The 13,849-nt window shown below is 33.7% G+C and overlaps 3 protein-coding genes across 3 annotated transcripts; all 3 read left to right on the top strand.

Annotated features, from left to right (window-relative positions):
- The first annotated feature begins 1,081 nt into the window (after window positions 1-1,081).
- On the top strand, window positions 1,082-6,284 carry LOC100780748 (probable apyrase 6). The gene is given in 7 exon segments (XM_041012085.1): window positions 1,082-1,831; window positions 3,643-3,755; window positions 3,954-4,061; window positions 4,708-4,762; window positions 5,559-5,692; window positions 5,694-5,747; window positions 5,853-6,284. Coding segments are annotated over 7 exon segments (1,080 nt in total). The 5' UTR covers window positions 1,082-1,245; the 3' UTR covers window positions 5,883-6,284.
- Window positions 6,210-9,073, top strand: LOC121174028 (probable apyrase 6). The gene is made up of 2 exons (XM_041012087.1): window positions 6,210-6,367; window positions 8,299-9,073. The coding sequence occupies exons 1-2, from the start codon at window positions 6,210-6,212 to the stop codon at window positions 8,564-8,566; spliced, it is 426 nt and encodes a 141-aa protein (XP_040868021.1). The 3' UTR covers window positions 8,567-9,073.
- Window positions 9,074-10,556: 1,483 nt separating this feature from the next.
- LOC100780210 (PHD finger protein MALE STERILITY 1) lies at window positions 10,557-13,598 on the top strand. The gene is made up of 3 exons (XM_003518680.4): window positions 10,557-10,918; window positions 11,563-11,848; window positions 12,209-13,598. The coding sequence occupies exons 1-3, from the start codon at window positions 10,624-10,626 to the stop codon at window positions 13,596-13,598; spliced, it is 1,971 nt and encodes a 656-aa protein (XP_003518728.1). The 5' UTR covers window positions 10,557-10,623.
- The last annotated feature ends 251 nt before the right edge of the window (window positions 13,599-13,849 follow it).

Below are 13,849 nucleotides of genomic sequence, written 5' to 3'. Positions count from 1 at the left end.
TAAAAAAATGATAGATACACACGGTGATGCACTCTTAAATACATTATATATTTTTTTATATATTTTAACATTTACTCTTATTGATTAAAATTATAGAAAATTATAACATCGTAACCAAATGTAAATACAATTTTAATTTATGTTTTAATATATTTCAATCAATAATAGAATGTTTAAAAGAGTGTATTGTACATTCTCTCGTAGAAATGATCTTAATACATTCCTTAACATTTTTTTATTAGTTGAAATTAATTAGAAATACAAAATGATGTAATTTAATTTTTTAAGAATATAATGATCAAGTACTAGTATAAAAATAAACCAATTTCACACCTACAAATCAATTTAATATAACTTTTAAAATAATTTTTATAAAATTTAATAAATTTATCACATATTAATTTATAAATTCGTAATTAGATAATATCGTAAAATATTATTACACGATTGATACATAGCTTTTTTTTTCTTTTCTTCATGTATTTCATCTGTAAATTTTAAATGATAAAAAATATATTATTAAAATTTCTTTATAAAAAATATGTTCATCTATTATTTTTTTTATCATATTATTTATAATTTCATCTTTTCCTACCATAGAATTGAACTGCATATTGATTGTTGTCTCATAATAATTCTCCCAAAATAAAGGATAACCAGTATCGGATAAAGAATTGGTTCCATAAAATGGAAAAAAATAAAATAAAAATAAATTGAGATAAAGATGTGCATCCTATCAAAGTTACAAACTCGGTCTAATAAGTAATTTGATTGAGACAGTGTATTAGTAATTTAATCTATGGGTTAATAATTAGTCTAATTTATTTTGATATATTAAAAAATTTAAAATTATATATATATATATATATATATATTATATAAATATATAACTAATATTATTTGATTAAAAAAAATTTATTTATAAGTTTTTTTTACGCGAGTTTTAAAAACTAAATTATTTTTTACGCGAGTTTTAAAAATTTAAAATATATGATCGGTCCGAACACATCCAGGCCGGGAGTCTGAACCTGAGGCTCGGACCAACCCGAACCGAATCTTGGGATCGGCGTGGAAACGATTTGACACAACGCGTAAACTCCGCTCAACAAATCCCATTCCCCCTCCTCTTCTTCTACTTTTCATTCTTCTCTCTCTCTAAACCACGCCTAGAGAGAGAACCTCGCCGCCGGCACCCCTCCGGCGATGACATGACCGCCGGTTCCCTCATCCCTTCCTAGACCTTTGATGCGCCGATCGAATGCCCGCACTCGCAGCGCCGCCTCCAATCTCAACAACAACAACGAAACAATGGATCCGATCAAAACCAAAACCCGCTCCAACAACCTCTTCTCTCGTAACCCTAAGCCCTCGCAATCGAGGTCCCTCCGTTCCGTAATCCTGATCTCCCTCTCTCTCTCCTTCCTCTTCCTCGTTTCCTACTACGCTTTCTCCTCGCCGATGGCGAATTTCCGGTACCGGATCATCGTCGACGGCGGGAGCACCGGCACGCGCGTGCACGTGTTTAAATACAGGTCGGGGAGATCGCTGGAGTTCGGGAGGGATGGTTTGAAGTCGATGCGCGTGAACCCGGGGCTGTCGGCGTTCGCGGAGGATCCGCAGGGCGCGGGGGGGTCAGTGGCGGAGTTGGCGGAATTCGCGAAGCGGTGGATCCCGAGGGAGAGCTGGGGGGAGACGGAGATAAGGCTGATGGCCACGGCGGGGCTGAGGATGCTGGACGCGGCGGCGCAGGAGAGGATTCTGGCGTCGTGCAGGAAGGTGCTGCGTGACTCCGGGTTCAAGTTTAGGGACGAATGGGCTTCTGTTATCACAGGTTCTGAGTTTTCTTTTGTCTCTGCTTTTTTTGTTTTATTGTTTGAGACTACACGTGTCACGTGATTTCTATTGAAGATTAGATTGAATCGGGTGTGTTTGGATTGAATTTTCATTTTTTTAAAATTGTTTACATTTTCTCATATTATTTTTAGATTTGTCTCATATTATTTTTACATTCGTTTAAAATTACATTTTTTTTTTGTTTTTTTGTTAGTGCCTTTTCATTTCTTTCAAAGTGAGGTTTCTGTTTTCAGAATTTTATTATTTTAATTTTTTGGTTCCTTTGGAAAAATATTCTAATCGAAAATATTTTCAAAAATCCAACCAACACATTTTCATGCCATTCTCTATTTTTAATGAAAATAAAAACAAAAAAACAACCAAATCAAACACGGCTAAGTTAGTAATGGGCGGCAAAGTTCCTTATTTGCGTATTTATTATTTAATGTAACTGTATGGTACCTGTGATTCCCACGGATAAAAAACAAATGTAGCTACATGTCCAGCTGCATCTCTCTCTTTTCCTCTGTGTCTATTTGTGTGTGGAGCTATGCTAGCTATACATTCTCTCTGCTTTTTTGTCTACGTAGCACTGTATCGTAAGGTTTTTCAATGGATCGAGGGGTTGTTTGTTAGTGGCTAGTAAGGATGTGCACTTCTGTAGCTTAATGAGACACTTGAGAATGTGTTTTTATTGTTTTTTTATGCAAATCGTTGAAATTAGGAAATCAAGAGAAATGAAAACGGTTTCTGCTACCAAATGGACTCGAACTTTGCCTGACTGAGATTTTACCCTGAATAGAGTTAGAAGAGGAGGGGGGATAGAATGTGCTGTATTAGTTTGGAGTTGGACTGGTGTTAAGTTGTTAATTGGATCTTTGGATGAATGGGATGGTCACAAAACTTCGCATATGGAGCTTTGTTCGTGGAATGTCTTTTTTGTTGGTGTCAGTGGGAGGGGGAATGGTAACTTGAAGTGGAAGGATTCTTATTCTGGTATTATTTTTTCTTCTTTCTGTTCAGTGCAATTTTTCATCTTTGTCAACTCCAATCATGTTATACCTCTTAGTATAGACCCAGGGATTAGTTGCTGATGGCAAGCATTCAAGTTTGGAGAATTTAGGGCTTTGGAATTCTATCAGTTTTAGCACTATGTTTGTAATGCCATTGTAGCTAAATGGTGAACTGAACTCCCCTTGGCATTCCTTATGGAACCTTAGATTTATCAATGATTTTGGTTGTGAAGATATAAACAGGATGAGGTCACATTTTTAGAAGGAAGAATGTAAAAGGCTAAGAGGTGGAATGGTGATAGGGAAAATATGTTTTGAAGAAACTATTGAAGGATATATATCTGCATGAAATTGAGTGGTGAAAGAGCATACTTTAGATGTCTGAAGGATTTGTGATGTAGTGAGCCCAATTGTCACATCTTCTCTTTCACTCTTCTGCTTTTTGACCCATGCCAATGTTCGTAGTTAATAGTAATCATGATTTCTGATTAGTTGACAGTGTAAAACTCTTTACACTCACGAAATTAAACTTTAATTTTATATTAATTTTAAACTTTGTAATATGATTTATATGGGAACAACTTTTAATCTAATAGTGAGTTTGGGGATAAAATTATTTAATTAAAAATTATTGAATAATGTAAGAACCAGTGTAACTTATATTGGTGCAAGTTAACCTCTGTGATGCTTCTTTTGTTTTTTCCATCTCTTTAATTTTGCAATAATTTGTAGTAATTTTTAGAACAACCATAATGTCATTTTGTTAGCTTCTTATGCTATTATTGTGGTTGTAAAGGTTCTGATGAAGGAATGTATGCTTGGGTTGTTGCTAATTATGCACTTGGCACTCTTGGAGGTGATCCTTTGGAAACTACTGGGATTATTGAACTTGGTGGTGCTTCTGCTCAGGTACAACTTCATAGTTGCTGATTACACAATTTTATTTTGTTCGATCCAAATTATTTTACACTGTAAAATTTGATATGATTTGACTGCAATTACTTAGTGAGTTTTAAAGGCAATGCTTTAGAAAAAAGCTCCACCTTTATGACTAGGTTATTTCATACTGCTGGGAAACATGCCAAATGGATTTCTACCTTGTTTTAGGTAACCTTTGTATCAAGAGAAGTGGTGCTGCCTTCATTCTCGCGAACTGTTAAATTTGCAAATACCACTTACAACCTTTACAGCCACAGCTTTCTTCATTTTGGCCTGGTAATTGTTATCTCTCATTGCTGTGTTCTTTAGGCTTGATAGCATGTGTGTATCTATCAACATTTTTCATCCTAAGTCACAATTTACAAATGATGTTACCATGAAAAAAAAACTTATGTTCAAATTTTGGTACCTATGCTTGATATTCAATTTGACCCCTGCATTCAAAACACCTACATTTCAGTCCCTATATGGGAAGACCTTAATGAATCAGTCTCCTGCTTTCCATAGTGTAAATACTTATATTTTTTGAAAATTCTTGCTTTGTCTAATGTTTTGATTACTCGAATACCATGTATGACGAATGTCTGACAAGTCAGCAACTTTCTGAGTGTTATAATGATAGAGATTGATTATTAACATTTTTTCAAGTAGGGACCAAATTCAAAATGATGTATAGGGACCAAATTTTTAATTTAATTAAAAAAATCACAACAAATGAAAAATTTGTTTTGATGTTGTCACTTTTTAGTGGGGAAAGTGATGACCACAATTTTATTTCTTTGCTTTCCTGCCCTTGTGAAAAGTTTAATGGTTTCTTAATTCAATGAGATTCTCTTTGCAAGTCACATGGCTGATCATGTTTGCTATACACATAGAATGATACCAGTGCTTTACACTGTGATTGGTGGTATTCATTTTGCAGAATGCTGCTCACGACTCATGGAAAGAAGCGCTTGTATTGGGAGAATTTAACTTGGGTAATTAAATGTGCTGCATTATTGTACTGATTTCTTTATATTCTTGACTTAATTAAAGATATCTTTGAACTTAATTACCATACTGTATGATGGTTGGAAGTGATTTTTACAGTTTTGAAGCATGAAATTCCTCTTAAGACATTTATACTAACTGTAACATTTTTTTTTAAAAAAAAATTAACAAAATAGAATAACAATAGTATACATGCTATGAACATCTTTCAGAAACATGTTCTATACAACTGGTTTGATCTTTAAATTATTTACAATATCTTTGTTTTGCTAACTGATATTAATATCGATTAATGATCAAGGTTATCCTTGTTACAATATTATCCGACCATCAGCCTTAATTTTTCTTATTCAGATGTGGTGGATTTTTTAAAGTTTGTAGGGGTGAAAAGTATGATTTACTTTTGTAGAACTCTGTATTTTAAATTTTAATGCAGTGATGTAGCACCAATTGCAAGTTCATTCTAGCCTATTTTCTCATCACCATGGTTTTGCAATTCAAATCCTGTATATAAATTACTCTCTTTCTCTTTTTTGTTGAACACAACAAAACTTTGTCTTTGAAATATTAATTTGTTAAAGATCTTTTGGCAAAAAATAACTGAGCTATTTGGTGGCTATATTTATGCATTCTTTTAGATGTGCAATGTGCCATGTATTTTTCCTTTTTTAGTTGTCAAATGTTTCACTTGGGTTAGGCAGCCCACCTCCCTTTTTCTCTTGTTTAACAACTCTTCAGATGGTAAAATGCTTTGGTATTGATTCTTTACTTTCCTCAGTGCAGCTTCTCAATCTCTTCAAGAAGGGTTGCGGATAGATCCTTGTACTCCTACAGGATACTCTTATAATGTCGAGTCATGGAAGTTCCCTCCTAGCACAGAGAGTGAAAAAAAACATCAGTCCATTGTCCAAACTAGGGGAAACTTTTCAGAGTGCAGATCTGCAGCACTTACGCTGCTACAGAAAGGGAAAGGTTATATTTACTACAATTTTGTATTGTTAGATTACCTTTAAAATGAGATTTTCTTCACTGTTGTTTTTGTATTTAAGTTGGCTATTTCATGTTTGATCTATGCAGAATCATGTTCCTATCAGCATTGTGACATAGGATCAACTTTCATACCAAAGCTTCAGGGGAAATTTTTGGCCACGGAAAATTTCTTTTACACATCAAAGGTTCTCTTTTTTATGCTTAATATATGCTTATTTTACTGTTGTCTAGTATAATTGTTCATTTTTGTTATTGTCTTAAAGGGATGCATTGGAGAATGGAACTAATAGTAATGTGCTGTAATTCTATTATTTCTTGGATAGCTGACATGCAGCATATTCAGTTCTATTTTTCCTATTTTGATTATCGATATATCATTATCACACCGATTCTTGATTCTGTTAGTTTTTCGGATTGAGGTCAAGGGCCTATCTGTCCAAGTTGATGAGTGTTGGGCAAGAATTCTGTGGAGAGGATTGGTTAAGGTTGAAGAAAAAATATGTCTCCCATGATGAGGACGATTTACTTCGTTATTGTTTCTCTTCAGCATACATTGTTGCTTTGCTTCACGACAGTCTGGGAATTGCTTTGGATGATGAGAGGTATTCCTGCTTGTTTTTCTTTTAAAATATTTGAATATATCGAGGTTGATAATATTATTGGCATTGAACATTTAGTCCCAATGGTACATGAAACAAATTTTTTTGGGCAAATCACAATAACTTCCTGCAGTTTGGTGAAGTGAAACTACATACCCTTCTTATTTGTAGCTATACACTGGCCTCCCTTTATGTGAATTGGATTAGCTTCCATTTGTAAATATTTTAAATTTTAAATTTTAAACTTCCCAATTACTTGTGATTCATGGCTGAAGAAAGGCCTAGAAACCACTCTCCTGAATCTCCAATGAAACCCTCTACCTACTCTCTCCTCTCCGTCAAAACCCAACCAGTGGGGAAAATGGAAAAAGTATAAAAGGTTTATATGCTGATTTGGGAAGACTTGGTGTTTAGATTGTGTGTAGGCCTGTAGGGTAGATGGATGGAAGCTTCATTGTTTGGTGACTGTTGTGAATTGTGAATTTGTGATAGTTCAGTGGTTTAACTTGGGGACAGCAATGGAGGAGGTTATAGGATCAGTACGGAGAAGGAAAGTGGAAAAAAAAGGAAAGGATAAGAAGATATGTGGAAACAGACCTATTTTAATTAATTTTAGGTGAGTCAGTCATTTTATGTAACTTACCTTCATTAAAACATGCAAATACTCATCCTGCTTGAACAAGTGTGCAGTGAGCACAATGATGTCAAAACACTTAAATTTATGAAACGAAGAGTACATGTGCCAACTAACAGAGGGTATTGTTTGCAATATTTTTTAAACTTGGGGAAGTTTGCAAGGTTGTCAAAAATTGAGGTCCTAAGTTAGATTTGAAGAGGGAGAAAAAGAAAACAATCATAACATGGATCACTATATCGTACTTGAAACGCACAATTATATTCAAACAAATATATATACACATAAAATAACATAAATAGACAAAGTAGCCTAAAACTGTAACTAACATTTAGTTTAGTCAATCTTCAATTAAAAATGCATTAAGAATTACACAACTCATAAGGTTTACTACCCAAAAGAAAAAGAAAAACATGTTTGTACAACATACTGTCTGCTTTTAAGCCACACCTGGCAAAATGTAGTTTGAGAAAACCACCAAACCTGCAACCAACTAAAAAGGAGAGATGAGTGTTTGACTAAATGTAGAAACAAACCAGCAAGGAATAACATCCATTTGCCAGTCATAACCAAGCTTGAAGGAGAAAAGAGTTCAACCACAACTGCAGCTGCAAACAAGTTTGAACCAGCCACCCAGCAATTGATAACCAAGTTGTCAGCAAGAACAACCCCCTCTCCCTGCCATGCATAAAAAACTAACACGAGCAACTGATTGAATCGCAAAAGAGATCATGTGGAAATGGAAGAAAGCAAAATAGAGCTCAAAGTCGGGTGGATCTTGGTTTTTCCTAAAAACAGGCATTTTCACCAATATGGTGGTGGGTCTGTCTGATTCTACCAATCCTATGCCTAAACATGAGGATCCCACACAAACTAACTAGATCTTGTTGTGGGTGTGGCAGAAGTTGTAGAATGGTGTGATCTTGAGTATGGTTGTGATTTTATAACTACCTAGGTTGCAAGTATAGTTTGCCCAAAATTCTTAAATTTTGTTTATTAGATTTATGTTGCCAATTAGATCTCCTTGGTTGTCATGTCATGCACCCATGATTATGTGTATATTGAAATAGAAATCATTGCTTGTACAAGAGGATTTAGATCTCTGATGGCATGTTTGCATTTGGGTGCCTCTACGTTCTTGGGTTCAATTGGTAACTATCTTTTTATTCATGTTTGTGTGCTTGCACTTGCTCTTGTCCATTTCTGGTTGGGATTGCATATATGTTTTCTGTTTCTTCATGTCAGTCCATTTCTATGTTCTTGTTGCTGAATCTTACTGACTGGAATTGCTGTTGGCCAGGGTCAAGGTTGCTAATCAGGTGGGAAGTATTCCGCTTGATTGGGCTTTGGGAGCTTTTATTCTGCAAACAGCAGCTGATGCAGATATACCGAACCATAACTGGATTGGCACCATTTTCAGCGATGAATCACATACCCTCCTCTCAATTATTGGAATTTTTATAATATTGTTAACGGCATGGTCTATATCTAGGTGGAGGAAACCTCAGTTGAAGACAATATACGATCTAGAAAAAGGACGATATATTATCACGCGAGTTGGTAGATAATACTTGATGGTAGAGGAGATCATGGTTCTTGGTTTACTCATGTGGAGGCACTGCTGTGATTATGATGAAAATATTTATCCTTTAAAACTCGATGGCCACATCATACTATTGAAGGCCACGCCATCGGGGGCTCAGATTGTAAATCATTGGATTTTGGATGCAGTATGTGGAGTTACTCTTGCCGAGGAATTAGTGTAGAGTAGCATGTTTTTGTGTTGTTTACTGGAATCCAGGAATTGAGTGTTATACCAATCGCTTTACTGGTTTCAGATAACAGTAAGGCCAGAAGTGGAGCAGGTCAGCCTAGGAATTGTTGCCAGGGGGAACTAGTCTAGATGCTGCATCCTTCAACAGAAAACACCTTGTTATGTGGTTTTTGTAACAAACACTGCATAAGAAATTACTCAATTGATGCTTACCAATTGCTACATACAAAACGAAATCTTCATTCCCTGCCTGGGAAGCTAGTTTTGCAGAAGCAAATTATATAGTACATGATTTTTTTGACCTTGCTTCGAAGTTTAATAATTAGATAAGATACAGTGATACATCATATCTCATTAGTCTGTGGTGTAAGCAACTGATATAATGCTTCGTATAACGAAATACACGTTATGGTATACTTCATCCGTTACATAGTTGATTAAACTATGTTGACTAAGAAAATTTATTTAGGTGTTTAACATTAACTTTGTTTTTAAATATAATATTTTTTTTTTCAAATTTGCTTAATATTAATGAGTTTATTCATCTTCTCTAATCTTCTAAAGAAATAATTAATATATCTTCTCTAATCTTCGCAAGAAATAATTAATTAATATACACGACGGATGAAATGAGTCTTGTAATAAGGAAAAAAAATTGATTAATTGGGTCTTTATAAATAGAGACCAAGGAAATATATTACTATTGGCCCAAAATTAAAATAACCGTCCACTAAAATTCCAAAATAAAATCATATGATGCAGAACCAATCGACGACATGCTTAAAGCAAGCGTTATATTGGCCTTTTCTTGGGTTGATCTTGACTCGTCTATTCTTTTCTTTTGACCTCTCTTTTTATCACTTCATGTTATTTATCACGTCCTTAAAATTTGTTAATGTAACAAAATGTATAAGGGACCTTATCTATGATTTTATCCTGATCCATAAAATCTCAAAGTTGGTTCTAGTTCTATAAGAAAAATTGAAAGATTATATTTTTTTTTAAATTCAAATTTTGAATGTTTCAGTTCATAAATATTTCACACATGTCCATGAATTCGAACTGTTACAGGATAATAAAAAAAAAAGAGAGCATTTTATGCGTAACTTAATTGTAACTTAAGAGCCAAAACTTAATTTATTTTACTTTCTTATTTTTTTTCCTATAAATACTTGTTAAAAAAATATAAAAAGTAAATTTCTTTCTTTATTTCATTGTAAATTTTGTGGTAGCTATCTTTTGCGGATGTCATAAAAAAGTTGTCTTGTGATTTTCTTTATTTTCTTATTTATTTTTAAAATAATTATTTGCTAAGTACTTAAATAAATAATAACATACATGCTGCATAAGGAAAATTTTGATAGATCACTTTTACAATAACCCTGTTATCAAAATAAGCATATATGCATGACATGCAAGTTCTATTTAACAAAAAAATATGTATCTTACGGTAGTTAGACAAGAGGTGTTGCATTTGCCTCTAGGCCTACTAGATAGGAATCAACTACTCCAAATTTGATCATAGAATTTGTAGGGAACGAAGAGGCTATAATTGCATGGTCCCTATAGTTTACTTCAAAACACCAACCATTTCGTAGGTTAGTGCGATAAATTTTCAAAGAAACACATTTTTGAAACAGATCATGCAAATAGAAGCTACACAAGTTCCTGTAACTCTTTATTACTGTGTCCAATTTTATTTCAAGGCACTATGTGTGTGAGTGAGAGTAATAACTTGTATATATATAAGAGTTTAATTTCCTTCGTTACAACATGCTTGAAATTCTAAAAACATCATCACCCCCATAATTTCTCCACTAGTGATCAGCTTCATAAAAGTCTATAGAGGTCATGTTGAAAGTTGACGTAGTTGGGAACAAAAAAAGGAAGAGGTGTGGGAAGGTTTTCAGGTTCAAGAATTTTGGTGAACCTGGATACCCTGTTATGTTTAATGGGCCATTTCGTGAGAACGTGAATGCATTACTTGAATATGCAAATTTGGAGAGTAATTTAAGCATGGAAATGCCAATGTGGTCTTTTCAACTTGAAGTTCATCACCACCCACCTTTGCATATCTTGTTGTTTGTGATTGAAGAGCCAATAGAGGCAGCATTGAATCGTCACTGCAAGCATTGTCAATACGTTGGTAATGTTAATATTTGATTCGAAATTATCTATATTATAGGATCATATGATGCATGAAATAATCTCAATTGATGTCATCTTTTTTCTGAACATTTTTAGACTCAGTTATTACAAATCATCACAATATTTTATTTTAATTTCAAACAACATTTACATGTTTCTAAACATAGAGTTGTAAGTAATAATAACATGAGGCATGTAAAAAGACTTATTGATAACACAATCTATGTTATATTTTTTAAAGACAATATTAACCATTGATTGAATTTTATTGAAATTTAAACAATGATGTTTTATAAAATTTTGTAACTTTTAATAAATTTTAATTAATAATAATAGAAAGTATATAAAAATATCTATTTTTTATTTTATTAAAATTCATGTAAGACGAATCAAATTAAAAGTAAATTTCTTTAAATAAAAAATGAGTTCCATATAAATTTTATGATAAATAATAAAAAAATAAGTAAAAAAAGAAAAAGAAAATATGTAGCTAACATTTCTCAAAATAGTATTTATTATTCACGGTTAAAAACAATGAATAAGGTTAGCTACATGATGATATATAACTTAATTTGTATGCTTTATATTCACTTTGATTTATCATCTTACTTCAATTTCGTATGCGATTTGAATATAGCACAGGCTGGGGCAATCATTTCATTTGCAATAAGAAGTATCACTTTGTGTTGCCCTCAAAGGAGGCACTGGCTACCTGCACAAGCTGTGAAGGTTGCTGTGATGCAGTTACTACAATTAATAATGGTAAGTCCAAATTAATTGAATTACAGGGTCATATGATGCATGGTGTTTTTCACTCTAATGGATTCGGGCATTTGCTTTGTATCAATGGATTGGAAATGGGTTCGAATTTGGCTGGGAACCAGATCATGGAGTTTTGGAACCGTTTGTGCTACGGATTGCAAGCAAGGTTAACCCAGTTCCATGGCCAACAACTTTTTCTTATATATTTTTTTCATCCTCAAATGTTAACTTGTTAGAATGTTAATTTTTGTTAGTAGAAGGCATCGACTTTTCTCCTCTTTCCTTTGTTCTTAATTATCCAACTGACTTTATATTTTCAACTTTTTCTTATATATTGAAATTAACTAATACATAAACTAAAATTAAGTTGTGGAGAAGTTAAATGAAAGAATTTTTATGAAAAAAAAATAACTGCAAAAATTAATTTTAATTGTGTTAAAAAGGTGACATGCAAAGATCTCATAACTTTTTTTTTCTTCTAACAAATAATTTTTTTTCACTAATTAATTTGTACTTTACACGATAGGAAGGTGAGTTTGAATGACATTTCACAAAAGAGAGGAATGGAACTAAGACTTGTGAATGGAATAGCATACAACGAGTCATGGTTTGGCCATTGGGGTTACAAATTTGGTCGAGGATGCTTTGGTGTAACTCAATCCATGTACCACAAGGCCATACAAGCAATAAGAAGCATGCCATTATACTTAATCATACACCACATTGCCAATTCCAACCATGGCATTCCACTCATATTCTCAAGGTACCAAACACTTTCAGATCAATCCCTAGTGACCCTTGGTGACCTATTTTGTTACATGTTAGACCTTAAATCGCGCCTTCCTCGTGAAACATGCATTAGTTCCTATAACACAAATACCTTAGCAGTCGAGACCAATTGTCGTTGGTCCCCTAAAAGGATTGAGATGGCAACAAGGGTAATTGTTGAGGCCTTGAAAAGAACAAAGTTTAGATGGGTTTCAAGGCAAGAAGTTAGAGATGCTGCTCGTGCATACATTGGTGACACAGGATTGCTAGATTTTGTATTGAAGTCACTAGGGAACCATGTTGTAGGAAACTACTTGGTTCGTCGAAGCTTGAACCCTGTGACCAAAGTCTTGGAATATTGTTTAGAAGACATTTCTAATGTGCACCCTTATGATAATGAAGGCTTGGTTATGAGTAACAAAGTGAAGGACAAGTATAAGATCACAAGGGCTCAACTAATGAAGGACATGCTTTATTTGTATAAGTACATTCTTATAGATCCAAAACCAATGATGGGGTCAGAATTTCTCTCGGCTATACCATTGGCAGCAAGGATAATTCTTGATACCAAGTATTTTATAAAAGATTACTTTGGAGATATTCCTTACCAGGTTGAATTAGGCTCGAATGATAAACTCAACCTTTATTGTACAATTTGGTTGAGAAACAATGTTGGCAGTGATGAGTACTTAAACAAAGCCATTATGCCACCCCATGAATGTTTCACATTGAAAAGAAATGCTACTATCAATGACTTGAAGCTAGAAGTTGAAAGGAATTTTAGAGAAATTTATTGGGGGTTAAGGAGTTTTGTAGTGGAATCATTTCGGAATTTAAGTGTCAATAATGAGACAGAAATGGTTTTTGGTCTAATTGAAGTGGGTGGAAAAGTTGTGCTTGAGGGTTGGCAAGGTGACATAGGAATAAACATGATTGAGCAAATATGTGAAAGTGATCCGAACAATGGTATAATGGATTGCACTTGTGGAACTATAGAAGATGATGGTGAGAGGATGGTCTCGTGTGATATTTGTGAAATTTGGCAACATAGTAGGTGTGTTCGAATTCCAAATGATGAAGAAATTCCTCATATTTTTTTATGCAAAAAGTGCGAGCAAGAAATTGTCTTGTTTCCTTCGTTGCCATAGTGATACAATTACAAATTCCTTTGATGATGCTTTGTCATTCACTTTTTGTTTCAAGGATGCCTTCGAGGTTGACAATTAATAATTGCTTTTTAGTTTTGAATTTATGTAAATTTAATCCAACATGTAATTAATAAAAATATTTCTATTTTAGTTTATGGATGATCATATATTTAGTAGATTTTCCTTTCATTGTTGGACACTTTTCCTAGTTTTCAACTTTTTTTTTTCAAAGAACGAGTTCCAAGGCAATG

Source organism: Glycine max, chromosome 2 (assembly GCF_000004515.6).
Source record: "Glycine max cultivar Williams 82 chromosome 2, Glycine_max_v4.0, whole genome shotgun sequence".
In the NCBI taxonomy this organism is placed as follows: domain Eukaryota; kingdom Viridiplantae; phylum Streptophyta; class Magnoliopsida; order Fabales; family Fabaceae; genus Glycine; species Glycine max.
This window is presented reverse-complemented; position numbering and strand designations above follow the sequence as displayed.

Bases quoted from the DNA above. Each gene is read 5' to 3' on its own strand.
- LOC121174028 (XM_041012087.1), top strand. From the start codon at position 6,210: ATGAGTGTTGGGCAAGAATTCTGTGGAGAGGATTGGTTAAGGTTGAAG. The intron at 6,368-8,298 runs GTATTCCTGCTT...GCTGTTGGCCAG, and splicing joins ATTGCTTTGGATGATGAGAG to GGTCAAGGTTGCTAATCAGG.
- LOC100780210 (XM_003518680.4), top strand. From the start codon at position 10,624: ATGTTGAAAGTTGACGTAGTTGGGAACAAAAAAAGGAAGAGGTGTGGG. The intron at 10,919-11,562 runs GTAATGTTAATA...AATATAGCACAG, and splicing joins CAAGCATTGTCAATACGTTG to GCTGGGGCAATCATTTCATT. The intron at 11,849-12,208 runs GTTAACCCAGTT...TTTACACGATAG, and splicing joins TGCTACGGATTGCAAGCAAG to GAAGGTGAGTTTGAATGACA.